General features: G+C 44.4%; 1 protein-coding gene across 4 annotated transcripts in view; it reads right to left on the bottom strand.

The window, feature by feature from the left end:
* The window catches only part of MTM1 (myotubularin 1), a 97,094-nt gene extending 81,479 nt beyond the window's left edge, over nucleotides 1-15,615 (bottom strand). For 2 of the 4 annotated variants that reach the window (XM_057538816.1, XM_057538817.1), the window contains exon 1: nucleotides 15,558-15,615. Coding sequence is in view for 2 of the 4 variants with exons in the window: in XM_057538815.1 (XP_057394798.1) it covers nucleotides 1,371-1,384 (14 nt within the window). In the remaining 2 variants the exon portion in view is untranslated. Of the gene's footprint in view, nucleotides 1-1,370; nucleotides 1,493-15,557 lie in introns of those variants that run through there. The other 2 variants (XM_057538815.1, XM_007178958.2) reach the window with 2 other exon arrangements.
* Nucleotides 15,616-16,606: the final 991 nt, after the last annotated feature.

The following is a 16,606-nucleotide window of genomic DNA, read 5'->3' as shown; positions in this document are numbered from 1 at the left end:
CAACACTCAACTCCTAGCCCAGGGAAACTTTCCATGGGATCCCTAACATGGAGATCGTGCCTCTTTGCCTTCTATTCTGACTCAAGGATATAGAAATACACTAGAGGTCTCAGAGTAGATCTAACTGTAGTTATTCCAAAAGAGTAGTCCCTGTCAATGTAAGTGGCTTATCGTCCAAAAAGATACCTCCAACACATGTGTTAGAGCCTCTTGATTTAACTCAGCCAAATCAAATCTCAGGGCTCAAGGGACATTGTTTTGATGACTCTTCTTTGGAAATTATAAAATGTTAAACAGTATTTCATTTAGAAACTCACTCTTTGTATCATTTTGATATTTACTATTCATTTTAAAGATCACAATACACTTACTTCCACTTCTTTAAATGTTGCCAAGACCTTTTGGCTAAAAACACTATAATTCAGATTCAGTGAAGAATGCATTTTGAATCACTTTTTCCAGTGGTTAGTGATGGATTTGAGCTGATCCATCCAGCCTAGTCCTTGGTCTCCTCATGACAAATGCCACATCTTCAAGACAGCTGATTGGCTCCAGCGGCATGCGCTGTGGCCATGGAACAGGGTAACTTTAGAAATGCTTCATAACTTAAAATTGGTATGCTAAAGCAACTATTAGAAAAGCCAGCTACCATCAGGTTAACTTTTTTTAATGTAAAAAGGCTACCTAGTAATTTTATATACACTTAAACAGATCATTAAATTCACCAATGGATTTTGTAACCGCCAAATACCTGCCGGTAAACAAAGTTTTAAAATAGGAACAAGATCAAGTTCCCCATCCACCTGCCAATTCCCAAACTCATGAACCCAGCTGATCTGCTCCATGACACAACTATTTTCCCCCGGGGAGAAACTATTCCCCAAAAGTGTATTTTCAATTTACAAGTGAAAAGTACCTTCTTACACAGAAGTGAAAACGGTAATTGTTGAAGGTAAGAGTAAACACATAAGAGCCACAGCTATAATAGTGACGAAGGTGCTGGTTCAGAACATCGAACTTCCCACAGACCTTCCCAGACTGGGCATTATTAACAATGAAACCTCCAACTGGAATTAGCGCTGGAGGGGAAGGATTGGAAAGAAACTGAAGAGCAGATGCGCAGTTTCTAGAAAAACAAAGAGAGGAGAGAAGGCTGGAGATGACAACCTGCCATTCAGCCCAATTCCTCCAGACACATTCACTGGGAGGAGAAGCAGGAGCTGTGTTGGCACTCGGTCCTTAGGTAACTGCTTCAAGACACAGGAGGCTTCTGCCCATGTACACACGCGCACACACAACGCACATGCTTCATTTCTCTGTATGTTGCAGAAATTTCTAACATTTCACTTCTCATGCTGTACTGCACTTACCTCTCCATTGACATTTTACGTCTCTCTGTTGGATCAGAGCTTCCTAAGGCCAAGGGCTGGTTCCCACTGCGATGCCGTGCGGAGCGGCCCGGGCCCTCAGTTGATGAGTCAGTGAATACACTTCCACCCTCAGAAACCTGCATGATCTTGGAGACAGTCCTTGGGCATTAAAGGTGCTCCAGCCTCCCTCCCTACAGCTGATCTTTGCGTTGATAACTCCCTTGCATACCTGTATCATTTTCTACATATGGATATATCCCCAAATAATACGTTGAGTGTGCGTGGTTTTGAACTTTTATACGTAGGTGGAATGGTTACATGTTCTGCAGGCCCTTGCTCTTCTCACACGACACTGTTGTGAGAGCCACGGATGTGGATGTGAGGCGCTGGGCTCTGCTCCTCTTCCCTGCTGCAGAGCGGTCCACCGTTCCACACGCTGCTTTCCACTCTCTTCTCAGCGGTCACGTGAACTGGCTCCAGGCTCCGCTATTACGTTCCGAACAGCTTCTGGCACACGTGTCAGAACTGCGATGGCATCTGTGTGCCAGGTTTTCCAACACCTTTGTCTGACCTTGCAGGAAACATTTTTTTTTTAATTTCAAAATATATGGAGAAGATGGATAATGGATGAAAATGGAGGCAAATCAACCATTTGAGAGGAAATGAAATCCCAGGGTTGTCAACACTCTAATTCAAGCAGCAAAGGGGAAAAGGGCAAAATAATGGATGGGAGTCTGAGTTTCTTGGGGCTGCTGAAACAAAGTACCACAAACTGGATGGCTTACAACAGAAATTTCTTCCCTCACAGTTCTGGAGCCTACAAGTTTGCAATCAGGACGTTGGCAGGGCCATGCTAGTGTGAAGGCTCTCGGGGAGGAAACTTCCTTGCCTCCCCCTAGCTTCTGCTGGTTGCTGGCATTCCTTGGCTTGCAGCTGCATCACTCCAAACCTCTGCCTCTGTTGTCACATGGTGTTGTCCCTGTGTGTCTCTGTGTCTTCACGTGGTGCTCTCCTTTCTTATAAGGACACCAGCCATACTGGATTAAGGATCCACCCTACTCCAGTATGACCTCAACTAGTTATATCTGCAGTGACCCCATTTCCAAATAAGGTGACATTCTGAGTTACGGGGGGCTACGCCTACCAACATATCTTCTATGGGGACACAAACCAAAGCAGAGCAAGCAAGAGGTTAGCTTCAGAAATTAACAATCTACAAAATGGTCGACATACGGTTACCAGAACAATTTAGCTTGTCAATCCATATATAAACGTTCACTGAACACCTATTAAGTTAACCAGCACTGAAATATTAATATAGCTTCCTAGAAGAAATAATGAAATGACACCAGGCTAATCATTTCTGAGATACTCCTTACTCGGCATATACAATTATTTAATCCTGTTTCCAAAGAGGTCCAATATCAGTCAACAAATGCATACTAGGCAACTACTCTGGAGCATGGTGAGAAATTCTAAAAAAAATTGAGATAGGTCTTCAAGGAGCTAGCAACGGAGTTGGGGAGCTGAATAAATATAAGACAAGTTAAACAGCAATAAAGACAACGAACAGGTGTAAGTTAAATAGACAATTAAAGCAAATTGGCTTCCATTTACTGATTTTCTGCTACGTGCTAGGCATTGTTCTAAGCACAGATGAACTCCTTCAATACTGCCAACAACCTCATAAGGCAACTACTAATACTCCTTCATATGAAAACACACAACCCTGAGAATAGGAAGGTTAAACATGTCTGCTAAGAACTTTCGAAACTGTAATTCAAACCCAGGCAGTCTGGTTCTCTTACCCACTATACCCACTAACAGATGTCTGTTGCTCTGAATTCTCTAATTGATGATCAAATTAAAAAATGAAAACGTTATGCCTCCTGCTTACACAGCTGAATAAAAAAATTTTTTTTGGAATTCCATCTCTATGTAATAAAATCTGGTCACAAAAAAGAACACTAGACTTCATTTTAAATATGATTAACCAAATAGTGACTTTCCCCTCCAAATCCATGTCTGTGAGGCCCTGAGCCAGTATATTCCTTCTTGTTTGACTGCAGTAGTACTTTGTATTGTGGAAGAGTCTTGTCAAACTGTATTAAAAAGAAGGACAAAATTTAATGAGGGTTAAAAATGTCTATCAGAGCACACGTAGCTAGATGAGTTATTCTACAAAGTCATCCCTTTTGATGGTGTGTACTTATTCCAGGGACACTGTCACCATGCAAAGTATTCTTCCAATTCTTTGGAAAATGCTTTTAGAGCTTAAAGCTAGATAAGACACCATCTCATGACTTTTACCATATCTCAATTTTTAAACAAAAAAGAATGCTTCCCATGAGTGCCCACTCTCTTTATTTAATAGATGGGCCTCAAAATGATTTGGGGCTGAAGCCAAATGCCAAGTCTTTACTCAGAGATTTGACTCCATTGAGGATATTTTGTAAAAGTTGTCATGGTCATGGTCTCTGAAGGCAATTCCAAAGAAGAGTTCCAAAAACTGGGCTGGAAAATTTTGATTTGGATCTACCTGTCCCTTCTCTACATGGGCTAGAAGAAAAAGCAGCAGGTGAGGTTTTTGAATGTTGCCTAAGATCTCCCAATTGTTAAAAATGCTGGGCTTGATACTTCTTAATTAGTCCTAATTTACAAGAGCAGGTTGACCTTGAAGGTTAACAGAGATCAGCAGTAGGACTCGTAGTCTGTGCAATGGGCACTTCGCCATAGTAGTTAAAGGAGTGTCTAAAGGGAATCTCCAAAGACTGGCTTCACTAGAAGCCTTGGAGTTTCAGAAAGAGAGACTTGCAGTGACCCAGAGTATGGACAACGGTTATCTTCCTACTTGGCGCAGTTACCTATTATTCCAGCCACAAATACAAGTGGCCACCCATCCCTGCTACGGACACACACACACACGCACACACTTCAAGAACTTGGCAATATTAGCAGGGAGGAAGTTTTCATAGATGTGGAAGAAATAATCTAAGAAAAAAAGGCAAGGACATGAAGAGGAACCAAAACCAGTGTCAAAAGAATGGCAAAGAAAGAAGATGAAGAAATTCCAGTACCATAACAATGACACATGAATCCGACACAGAATTGCCATGGCTTTTGAAGGAGCAATACAGTCGGCCCTCCGTATCTACGGATGCAGAACTCACAGATACAGAGGGCTGACTATGGCACTTGAGCATCCATGGATTTTGGTATCCACAACGGGTCCTGGAACCAATCCCCCATGGATACTGAGGGATGACTGTATATGCTCTCCATAGAAAAATAAAAGAATTCCCAAGCTCCAGATGGAAATTCTGTTATCGACACTAGGAGGAAAAGCTGGGTAGTGGTGGTTGATAATAGTACGAATGTGGTGATATGTAGAGTCAACAGGGCTATTCATGAGGTATATTATCTTCCTGAAGATTATATCTGAGACATAGATTCTACAAACATAATTCAACATCTAATAATGATTTTTAAAAAAAATCTCAGCAAACTAGGAATAGATAAGGTAACCTATGGAAAACCTATAACATCTACTTAATGGTGAAAGATGCAATGCTTTCCCACCAAGTGTGGGAATAAGGCAAGGATTATTATTAATTAATAAATGCTTATTGTTTGCATTTGATATATTTTAGAGAGCCTAGCAACTTTAACAAGACAAGAAAAAGAAATAAAAGACATAACATATTGAAAGGAAGACTTAAAATTGTATTTGCAGACAACATGGTCACTTGTGTAAAAAATCGTAAGAATACTGGAGAAAAACTACTAGAACTAGTAAATAAATTTAGAAAGTCAGCATGATATACAATATCAACATAAAAAATTGTATTTGTATCATTAGAAATGGACAAAGGAACACTGAAGTATAAAAATATCATCTGCATAATTTAAAAATGAAATATTTAGGGATACATTTAACAAAAATGTGTACAAGATCCATACACTGAAAACTGTAAAACACTGCAGAGAAAAATTAAAGAAGACCTAAATACATGGAGAAATATATCATGCTCAAGGATCAGAACACTCAACATTGTTATGATGTCAATATTGATCCACAGATTCAATGCAATCTCTATCAAATCCCAATAGGCTTTGTCATAGAAATTGACAAGATGATTCTGAAATTTATATGGAAAAGCAAAGGACCAAGAATAGCCAAAATAATCTTGCAGGGGTGGGGGGGGGGGAATAAAAAAGAACAAAGTTGGAGTACTTCCACTACCTAATTTCCAAACTTACTATAATGCCTCAGTAATCAAGACTGTGTGGTTCTGGCATCATAAGATTAGACATATAGATCAATGGAACAGAACAGAGTGCAGAACTAGGCCCATCTTTTGGAGGTCCTAGCAATGGTTAATTGACTTCCAACAAAGGTAACACGGTTACAGTGGGAAAAGAACAGTCTTCTCCACAAATGATGCTGGAACAATTTGATGTCCATATGGAAATAAGTGAATCTTGACCCTTATTTCACACAATATGCAAAATTAACTTGAAATGAAGCACATAAGTATTAGTTTTATACTGTTGTATAACAAACTTAGTAGCTGTAAACAACACATGTTAATTATCTCACAGTTTGTGTGGGTCGTGGGTCAGGAGTCTGGGCATGCCTTACCGGGATCCTCTGCTCAAGGTCTCAGAAAGCTGTATACTCAAGGGAAGGGATTACACAGGGTATGAACATGGGGGTGGGGGGCAGAAATCAGGGGTGCCACCCTAGGGTCTATCTGCCAAAATAGGTCTAAACAAAGAGCTAAAACTGCAAAAGTCTAGAGGGAGACACACGGGGAAATCTTTGTGACCTTAGGCAAAGTTTTTTTTAGAGCACAAAAAGCATAAACCATAAGAGAAAAACACCAATAAACTGGACTTCATCAAAATTAAAAACCTTTGCTCTTTCAAAGGCACAGTTTAGAAAATGAAACAGTAAATCACAGTTCAGGAGAAAGTACTTGCAAATTACCTATCTAATAAAGGCCTGTATCCAAAATATCAATATATAAAGAACTGACAGACAATCCAATAAGAAACAGGCAAAAGATCTGAGCGGACACTTTATCAAAGAAGATATACAAATGCTCAATAAGCACAAGAAGACATACTCACCATCATTAGTCATTAGGAACATGCAAATTCAAACCACAATGAACTACTATTACACACCCACTGGAATGGCTACAATTTAACAGGACAACCAATAACAAGTGTTAGTGAGAATGTGGCCCAAACAGAACTCTCATACTTTATTTTGCCAGTGGGATGGGAACGCAAAATGGCACAGACACTGGAGAATAGCGTGACAGTTTCTTGTAAAGTTAAACATACACTAAGCATATGGCCCAGCAATGCCACACCTAAGTATTCACACAAGACAAATGAAAATATGAGTCCACACAAAGACTTGTAAGCAAATGTTCATAGCAGCTTTATTCATAATGGCCAAAAAACTGAATTAACTCAAAAGTTCATCAGCTAGTGCATGGACATATTGTTACAGCCAAACTATGGAACAGTACTTAGCAAAAGAAAGTCACCAACTGCTGATACACGATGAATGACAAAACATGGATGAATATAAAAAGCTTTACACTAAATGAAAGAAGCCAACCACAGAATACTATCTATATAAACCTACTGTCAAATCACTTCAAAGAACTACTAGTATTCAGACTACATTCTCTGACCATCATGCAGTTAACTTAGAAATCAGTTTTTAAAATACCTAGAAAACATATTTGTAAATTTAAAAATAAACTTCTAAACAACTCCACTGTGAATGAAATAATCACAATGGAAATCAGAATATATTAGAACTAAATAATAATAAAAATACTGTGTTTTGAAACATCCAAGCAGCAAAATAAATCCAAAGAAAGAAGAGAGAATGAAGAGAAAAAGATTTCAAGGGTATATTTTAAGTGAAGAAAGCAAGAGGCTGGGACTTCCCTGGCGGTACAGTGGTTAAGAATCCACCTGCCAAGGCAGGGGACACAGGTTCGAGCCCTGGTCCGGGAAGCTCCCACATGCCACAGAGCAACTAAGCCCGTGCGCCATAACTACTGAGCCTGCGCCCTAGAGCCCGCAGGCCACAACTACTGAGCCCATGGGCCACAACTACTGAGCCCACGGGCCACAACTACTGAAGCCCGCACGCCTAGAGCCCATGCTCCACAACAAGAGAAGCCACCTCAATGAGAAGCCTGCGCACCGCAACGAAGAGGGGCCCCCTGCTCCCTGCAACTTGAGAAAGCCCGTGCGCAGCAATGAAGATCCAATGCAGCCAAAAATAAATAAATAAAATAAAATAAATAAATTTATTTTAAAAAAAGAAAGCAAGAGGCTGAATAGTGTATGTAGTATGCTTTTTTGGTGTAAGAAAAGGGAGGAAATGCAGTAAGTGTGAGAGTGTGTGTGTGTGGTGCACGCATGTGTGCACTAGCTCAAATGTGCAAAAGAAGAAACACAGAAGAATGAATTAAAAACTAATAATATTGATTGGAGTGACTGGGAGAAACCGCATGCCTAGCAGGAGACAGGAGTGAAAGTAAAGCTTTTCAGAATATACCTTGGTAAAAATTTGACTTTCAAATCATATCGTTTCATTAAAGTTAATCAAAAAGACGCTGGAGAATACAATTCTGCTCATTCCTTTCTACATAGTGACAAACCTCATAGTGCATAACCACAACTAGACAAACCTTCAGTAAGACTCATCAAGAAAAAAAGAGAGAAGGCACAAACAAACAATATGAAGATTTAAGAATGAAAAGACAGATGTAAGTACAGATATGGCAGATATTAACTGGTAGTTTAAAACCTTCCCACACCAAAAGCACCAGGCACAGCTGGCTCTGGGGCAAGTTCTACTAAATATTCAAGGAACAAATAACTCCAGTTTTATACAATCTTCCAGAGACCAGAAAAAGGGAATGCTCTCACTCACTGTATAAGGCTAGCAAAACGATACTAAGCTAGACAAAGACAGTAGAGGAAAGTAAAATTAAAGCCCAATCTCACTCACAAATACAGATGTAAAGATCCTGAAGAAAATATTACCAAACAAACCCAGCAGTAAGAAACGCGTCCATGCCAGCAATGCAAACCTGGTTAACGCTACCAAGTTATATCAGAAAATCCCTTAAAATAGCCCATCGCATTAACAGGTTTAAAGGGTGAGGGACAAATCTCCATAAAGGCAGAAACGGGGGTTGATAAAACTCAACATCCATTTGCACCACCCCGCCCCCCAAAAAAGTGCACTAGAAATGCGCCTACGCAAACCCTAAAGTCAACATAATACTTTGTGGTGAAATATGGAAAACATCGTGCTTTCTCAAGTACAGATCCTGGGCCCCACCCCAAACCTCCTGAATCAGAAACTCCAGGCTAGCTGCCAGGGAACGTGGAGTTTGGGAACCGCCCTCAGGTGATTCTGGAGCGCAGGCTCCTCGGAGTCAGAGCTCGGGCCGCGGCTCCAGCATCCGCGTCGCCTGCGGGAGGAGGGCTCTCCGCCCGTCCCCGTCCCCCTGAGTCAGGATCTGCACTTCAACCCCAAGTCCGGGTGGTTCTCGGCGCAGCAAAGCTGCGGACAGCTGCTCTCGAGCTGGGCGGCACGCCAGAATCACCCAGAGCACTTCTTTAAAATGCAGATGTCTGATCTCTTCCCTCCCACCCCATCAAATAAATCTGAATGTCTGGGTGGGGCTGGGGCAGCAGGTCGTTAAGGCTCCCCAGGTGATTCTAATGAGCAGCCAGCGTGGCCAACCACGGGTCTGCAGGTCCGCAGCGCGCAAGGAAGCTTCCATTTCCGCCCTGAGCCAGAGGAGAGGCGTCCCTTGAGTCCTTTGAAGATGCCCCCGAGAAAGAAGCTTGCATTCCACACGTCTACCGATGGCGATTTCTCAATACAGGTTACCAAGCTGAAACCCAGAGAAGAACTCTCTGAAACAAAGTTGTGAGGATTCAAATGAGATGTACGCGGTAGCACCGGGCAAAGGGCTCCGCACCGATTACACCGAACGTTAATTCAAGTTATTACCCAGGCAGCAGAGGCTCTAACTGCTCTTCGAGCATTGACAGCAAATCTCATGACATCATCATCAAATCAAGGCCAAAATGTATCTCTCAAAGCTATAATGTCCAACACTTGGAGCTGCTAGTATGTGGAGCCTGAAATATGGCTAGTCCAAACTGAGGCGTGCTGTAGATGTAAAATACCTGCTGGATTTCGACAACTTAGTGCAAATAAGGGGAGGGGAACATCTCACTAATTATCATACTGATTACATGTTGAAATGATAATATTTTGGACATACTGGGTTGAATAATATATATTATAAAAATTGATTTCATCTGTCTTTTTTAATGCGGCTACTAGGAAAACGGGATTACACACGTGGCTTGAATTATTTTTCTAATGAACAGCGTGGTCCCAAAGGATCTGGAAGCCGGGATGTGAACTGCTACTTAGACCAACTTTCTCAAACTTTAATTTACATACAGATCACCTGGCGGTCTTGTTAGCCTGCAGATTCTGGTTGTGTAGGTCTACGGGGGCCTAAGATTCTGTATTTCTCCTAAGCTCCCAGGAGCACGGGCATCAGAACAATTTTATCAACAAGGAAAAACTGTTTTGTGGCACAGACATGATGGAAAGCTCTGGAGAAAGGATCATGTCATTTCAGAGCTGATAATAGTGAAGAAAGGAAATGGCAGCAGGGTTACACTCAGCCTCAACTTTAAAAAATCAGTTATTATGTCTCGCAGCAAGGGCTACAGAGAGGTGAGGGCCAGCTCCGACTGTCCTCCAGCTGGGAGGGCGGCAGGGACTCCCACTCTCTCTGACAGATCCGGGAGCACCGACGTGTGCAAGAACATCTCAGGACCAGGAAGCTCAAAATGGAATCCTGACTGGGGGTTCTTCTATCCTGCCTGCCACACAACCAGTGTCAACGGCGGCACCCTCCTGGGGTCTCACTGAAACCGAGTGCAATCTTCCTTCTCACTGTGACGCACGGATAGTACTGACAGGTCGTCACTGCTGCGCAGGTACATTTCCTCTTCCAGTAAAACAGCTCGGGCTGATTCCAGGCCCGCTGGAATGAACCCTGACGGCTCAGTCCCCGCCTAAGTCGTCCCAGGGCCATAAAGGAACTTGAGGGTCATACAAGGGCATTTCAAGCAACACCACCTGATGCTAAGACTCCCTTTTATGACCCACCTCCGCCTCAAGAGCTCCTGTGAAGGTGAAAGCAGGACACCCTGGCGGAGCAGCCCGTTCCATTGGAAGAGGAAACACACAGCGCCTGCTTCTCACAAAATGCCCAAGGACAAGATAGCAATATATAACAATTATCACAAGGTAAAGAAAGGGCATCACCTATAACAATTATCACAAGGTAAAGAAAGGGCATCACCGTGTTGCCGAGGTCTGTAGGCAAGGGAGTAAGAGCTGAATGAGTTACAAACAAGTTACTTCTATTTTTACTTTCAATTATTACCTTCAACTTCCCTTACCCCTTCCCACCCCCAAACATACCAACAAGCAAAGCAAAAAACAAACCTAAACTCAAACTACTGGTGACAATAGTCTAAAAATCCAGAAGCTGGGAAGAAAAAGGTAGGAAAGCAACGTGTGGGACCTCTCGCCCCACTGGACTCAGCGCTTTCTTATTCATTTGCTAATTGACCATGGAAAGAAAGACTAAGCATGAGCTCCCTTTCATCTTGTGCTCATCGGGTACTCTGATCTCTAGATAGATAACAGAATTTGTTGAAATGAACACATCCCAACAATTCTAAGCTATGCCCCCTTGTCCAGTTCAAGTCAAAGAACATTTAGTAAATGTCCACTGCGTGTACAGGGCCATGTTAGGTTTCACCTGCCCAGAAAAAAAGTCTTCAACCTCAGCCCTCTTTATTACAAGCTTGGAAGATGAAAAAAATTACTGCTGAAATACGCAGGTGCTACGTATCACGAGAGAGTCAAGGAAGAGCAACACTAAACATACATGAAATTTCAGAGCTACTTATGGAGTCATTTCAAGATCCTGAGAAACAAATTCAAGTAACAAGAAGAGTACTCGGCACCCATCCTGTTCGAACAGGGAAGGTGCTGTGGACCTGGAGAGCAATCAAGTCCCTGGATTTCTTCCCATTCCGACCCCAGGAGTGGAGGAACTCGGCAGGGCCTCAAGCTGCGTTGTGGAGCTAAGGTAAAGTGTTGATTTAAAAAAGGAAAGGCTTCCATTCTGAGACAGGAAAGGCAGGCAATATTCCCTGGTGCAGAGATCGCCTCGTTATCGCCCTGGGATTGTTGGCTACACAGTACTATCATTTTAGGAATAAACAAAATGGAAGCTCACAAGGTGTACCAATGGCTTCAGGTCTGAGAGAGGCAACAAAACAGTTGCATATTTCAATGCTGACACCAGCTGGGGGGGGCGCGGTCAGAGAGGCCACACCTACAGCTCCGGGAGGGGGGGGAGATGGGCCAAGAACAGGAAGGATGCTGCCCTCTCACACCAGTTCTCCAAATAGCGACGGCTTATATAACGCACAGATGCGATAATAATAACGCCGTACAGTCTGCAAAGGACGCTGATGCACACTGGATCCTCTGAAGAGCTCTGGGAGCTTGGTGGTGCAGGCTGTCTCAGCTCTGTCTTACAAATGCAGGAACCACCAGCAGTGAGGCGAAATGACTCGTCCAGTGTCACGGAGTTAAGAAGGGGGCTTTCTACCACCTCCCACAGACACAAGGCTCCTTTACCACTCTTTGTTCCTCGGGTAGAAACAGAAAGCACTAGTGCACGATGCCAATTTTCTGAAGAGATGCCTGCTACATTCTTAAAAAGAAAAGGATGCAACTCTCCTGGTGGTCCTGTGGATAAATCTGTTGTAAACGTTTAACATGAGAAACCATCCTCTGACTACAGGATGGCAACTGGATCTCCTGGTCCTCTCTGGCTCTCGAGGGAGAGGAACTGGAAGAAAGCCTCTCTTGCTCTAGTCCTGTCTGTAGCAACAAACAAAATATGGGCTCGAGTAATTTCTGAGTCCAAACAGTAAAGAGAACTTAGCCGTGCAAGAACTGTGTGAGCTGCTGCCAATGTCACCTGAAACTCAAAGCTCGGGTCAACAATGAAATGCAAGGAAATGTCTAGAAAATCATGCTTACTGGATTTCCAAAAGTTTATTGGAACATGGTTAGAATCATTTTTTTTTCTTTAAAAGAAAGGAGTTCCATGTAGCTCAAGTCAGTAACAGTTAACATTTCTTGAGTGCCTACTATGTGTAAGATGCTATTGTAAGCACCTAACATACCTTATCACGCAGGCTGGCCAACAACCCTGGGAGGAAGGTACTGTTGTTAGTATCTTCATTTTACAGATAAGGAAGCTGAGGCACAGAAGTAAGGAACTCGCCCAAAGTTAGATAGAATTCAAATCCTGAGTAAACACCTTAAAGGTGAACGACAGCCCCGGTCCCCCCATCTGCCAAAAAGGAATAATGAACAGAGAAACTAGAAAATAAAGAAAGCAGAACTTCAAAGAGGTCAGAAACAGGGAAGGGAAATTACTAGCAAGTAATGAAAACAACCACTTATTCTTTGATAAAATTGAAAAAACTTTGGAAATAAGAGAAACTCTGGCCTTTTGAAATCGTTGGCCACCAGTTCAAAATGTGACCTAAGCCTTGAAGAGGCTCCGCTTTTCTCCTTATTTTGGAGCCCCCAATAAGGGCAAGAACCCCATGTTCTTTCAGTGGTTTTTAAAGTAACTACATTCTGTTAATCCTCCTTTCATTTTGGAACAAAGAATGTTGGCGTATTTTTTGAGTAACTTTAATGATTTTTTGGAACCTATAAAAATGAAAACATTTGCTTTGAAGCCACTGAACATACAGAACAGGAGAGAACTGAAAAGGTACTAAGCAGATGAAATTCTATGGTAAGTTATCACTAATGCCATTTCATTGGCACTCTTCTGGGAAAGTTGGGTGCTTCTTGACTCTAGAGCTAATTTCAAATTGAACTAGTTTCTTTACAAAGCACACAACACAAGGAATGAGGATCCCTTCACATGACAGGTTCCCAGTACAAACCAGTGTGCGGGAAGAGAAATCCTCGTGTCAGGTAGCTCACAGCCAGCAGACACTGGCATGGGATCAACACCCAACCCTGACCTCAGTCAGCAGGGCCTTCTGTAGCTGGAGTGAGGCAGCTACTGAGATGGCGAGGGATTTGAAGAGCGCCTCCCTGGGTGTTTGAAACCACTTACTGTTCGCATGGTAGGGGAAAACGCAAGTAAAAATGAGGCTGTGACAAACTGATCATCCAAGAGGCAATGGCGGGAGAAATGATGACCCCGTAGGATCTCCCGGATTCAGACAGATTTACTTTTGGATTTGGCGATTTGCTTTAATGGAGCCGCCGCTGACCATCTAAGACTAGCGATGCTAAGTGATACCCAACCCCCTCTCAATCATGCTGGCCTGCTGGATGGTCATGTCAGAGTTTCAGAGCTCTATTCTTCCTCATAGAGCTCATCTCCGCCGGAAAATCTATCACTGTTTATTTTTTTATTGTCCACTTCCCCACACAGAAGCTCTGTAAGGCAGGGACCTCGTCAGTGGTGCCGTCTGCTGTCTTCCCAGCACTCAGGACACTGCGGGCACAGCATGGGCATTCTGCGTTTAATGAATGACCCCACTGACAACTTAATAAATACAAGTTAGAATTTTAAGGTAAAGAGGCCAATCGTTAAATAACCATACTAGACTCTAAAAGCCCCTACGGATGCTCTCCACTTTCAAGTACCTCGGGAAGCTGCTACGCAGTGGCAGGACCTCTGGTTTGAACCTCCTCCGTGCTGTGGAATCTCTCAAGGGTATACTGGGTTTTGTGAAACAGCCAAAAGTCATTCAGAGTCAAATCTGGTGAACAAGTGATCATGCCCAATATATATGTTGGATGAAACGGAAAGCTGTCTATAAATGAACAAGCCTAAGAGTCTTATCTGGCTGGTAAACTGGTTTGAAGGTAATTCAAACATGGTTTGGACTACAACAAAATCGCTGGCTCGGTCTCTAGACTCTACGGTGGATACTTTACAAGGAACAAAACTGAGCTGTGATAAAAACTACCCAGGCTACACAGATGCTGAGATGCCCCCAGAAACCTGACTTGTGATATTAGCTTTGCCTTTAAGTTGCCATTAAGTTGTCACATTAGTTAACCTCTCTGGGCCTTAGCTTCCCTATCGGGGAAACAAGTGAACTATATAAACGTAAAGGTCCCAGTCAATTCTAATACGGCCTGATTCCATTCTTGTGAAGGTCTACTATGTCTGTTTAAAAACCAGTCTCAATCCACTTCGCTTCATACTTTGCATAAGTCTATAAAGCCCGTGATATAGTTTTTGCAGCAGATTGATTTCATATTTGCTTAGGCAAAAACTAAAATTAGTTTTCACTTCCTGAGCGCAGCAAGACAGTTAAGGGAGGCAACCCGGCAAAGGGCGCTTGCTCGTGCCTGTGCATACTTCCGACTGCGTATCAGGGAACTAAGCGTTCCCTCCTCAGATCTTCCCTCAACTGTTGCAAAAGCAGATAAACCTCCCGTGCACGGCACAAAAACACTGGCCGGGAGCGCCGATCGAGTCTTCGCGGACAGTGCCGGGCTACGGCCCCTCCGCAGGACCCACGGGGGATGCGGCAGGCACCCGCCCCGCCCGGAGGGCCAGGGTGAGGACCAGCCGCGGCGCGTCGCCGGGGAGGCAGGGCGGCCGCTCGGCCCGCTCGCCGCCCCGGGACTGGAAAGGAAAGTCCGGGCAGCGGCCGCGACGCCCCCACTCCCCCAGCCTCCCGGCCCGATTCCTGTCCCTACCTTCGCCCGCCACCGGCCCGGGACCTTGGGCGGGGAGAACGAGGGAAGCCGGAGGCACCTGCCTGCTGCTCCCCGGCCTCAGCCCTAGCCGGCCGGGACAGCGAAGGCACTCGGGCTAACCCCCCTCCCCCCGCCCACCCCCGCGGGTGCTGCGAGGCCCCGTGGGACTTGCCGGCCCCGGGAGTCCCAACTTCCTCCTCCCGGCCCCCCCACCACCACGGGTCCCCGCAGCGCCCGGCTCGGAGCCAGGCCAGCCGCGACCGCGCACCCACCTCGGGGTCCCGGCGCCACCGCCGTTGCCAGGCTGCTCGGCTCCCGGGCCCCGCTCCGCCCCCTCCAGGGCCCGCCCCCTGCGGCCTCCCCGCCCTCGGCCACCGCCCGCCGCCCTCCTCCGCGCGCCGGTTGGTGGCGGTGCGTCACGTGCCGGGGGCGGGGCGGGTAGAGGGCGCCGGCCAAGCCTGGGGAGCAGCTCCGAGGGGCGGGGCTCTTCGCCCTGGAGGCTGCTGGGAAACCCTGTTTCAGGGGCCTGGCGCGTGGAGACAGCTAGGAGTTGTAGTTCTAAATACGGTGCCGGGAATGGGCGGGACCAAGATGCTAGGGGCCACCCCTGTTAAGAGAAGTTGGACTAGGCGCCGAGCGGAGGCCGCTGGGAAGTGTAGTCCGAGAATTATTCTTTGCGTCTCACTGTTTTTCTCCTATAAGGGGCAAACCCAGAGGGAAAACTTCTCTAGATAAAACTTTAGCGGCTGTCGCTAAATTGAGCTATTTGGGGGCTCATAGGGTTGGCTGCGTGAAGTTGAGATACTGTAAGGGAAAAAAATTTCACTGACTCTGGTGTCCTTCATGCTGCGTCAGCACCTTTACAAGAACTCTCTTGAGACTTAGTGAAAGGAAACATTTCAGGACAAAGTTCCTTCTACTTTTTTGAGGTTTGGGACAGGCGACCATTAACCCAGTAAAAAGAAAGGGGGAAAAAAAGACAATTTCAGGAAGATAATTCAGTGTGTAATTAGAAAAAAATACTCATAGAATATCTGTAATAGTCCTTGTGCTACATTATAGTTATACATAAGCAGCTCAGGTAAATGACGGTAAATAGGATTACTTTAACATGCCGTTTTTTGCCTCTTCTACTCTTAGTACTTCAGCATCTAAAAACACGATACCACTATATGTGTGTCTGTGTGTGTAAATAACCATATATCATTTTATATATATACACACACATATTAACGCTAGTGAAGAGTCAAGATTTCTCATCTGAGTAACAAGGCCCTTCAGACGCGAGCCCCACCTACTCTTCAGCCACTTCTCCCAATGT

The sequence above is a fragment of the Balaenoptera acutorostrata genome, chromosome X, assembly GCF_949987535.1.
Source record: "Balaenoptera acutorostrata chromosome X, mBalAcu1.1, whole genome shotgun sequence".
NCBI classification, from domain to species: Eukaryota; Metazoa; Chordata; class Mammalia; order Artiodactyla; family Balaenopteridae; genus Balaenoptera; species Balaenoptera acutorostrata.
Note: the sequence above shows the minus strand (reverse complement) of the source record. Positions and strands in the feature narration are given on the sequence as shown.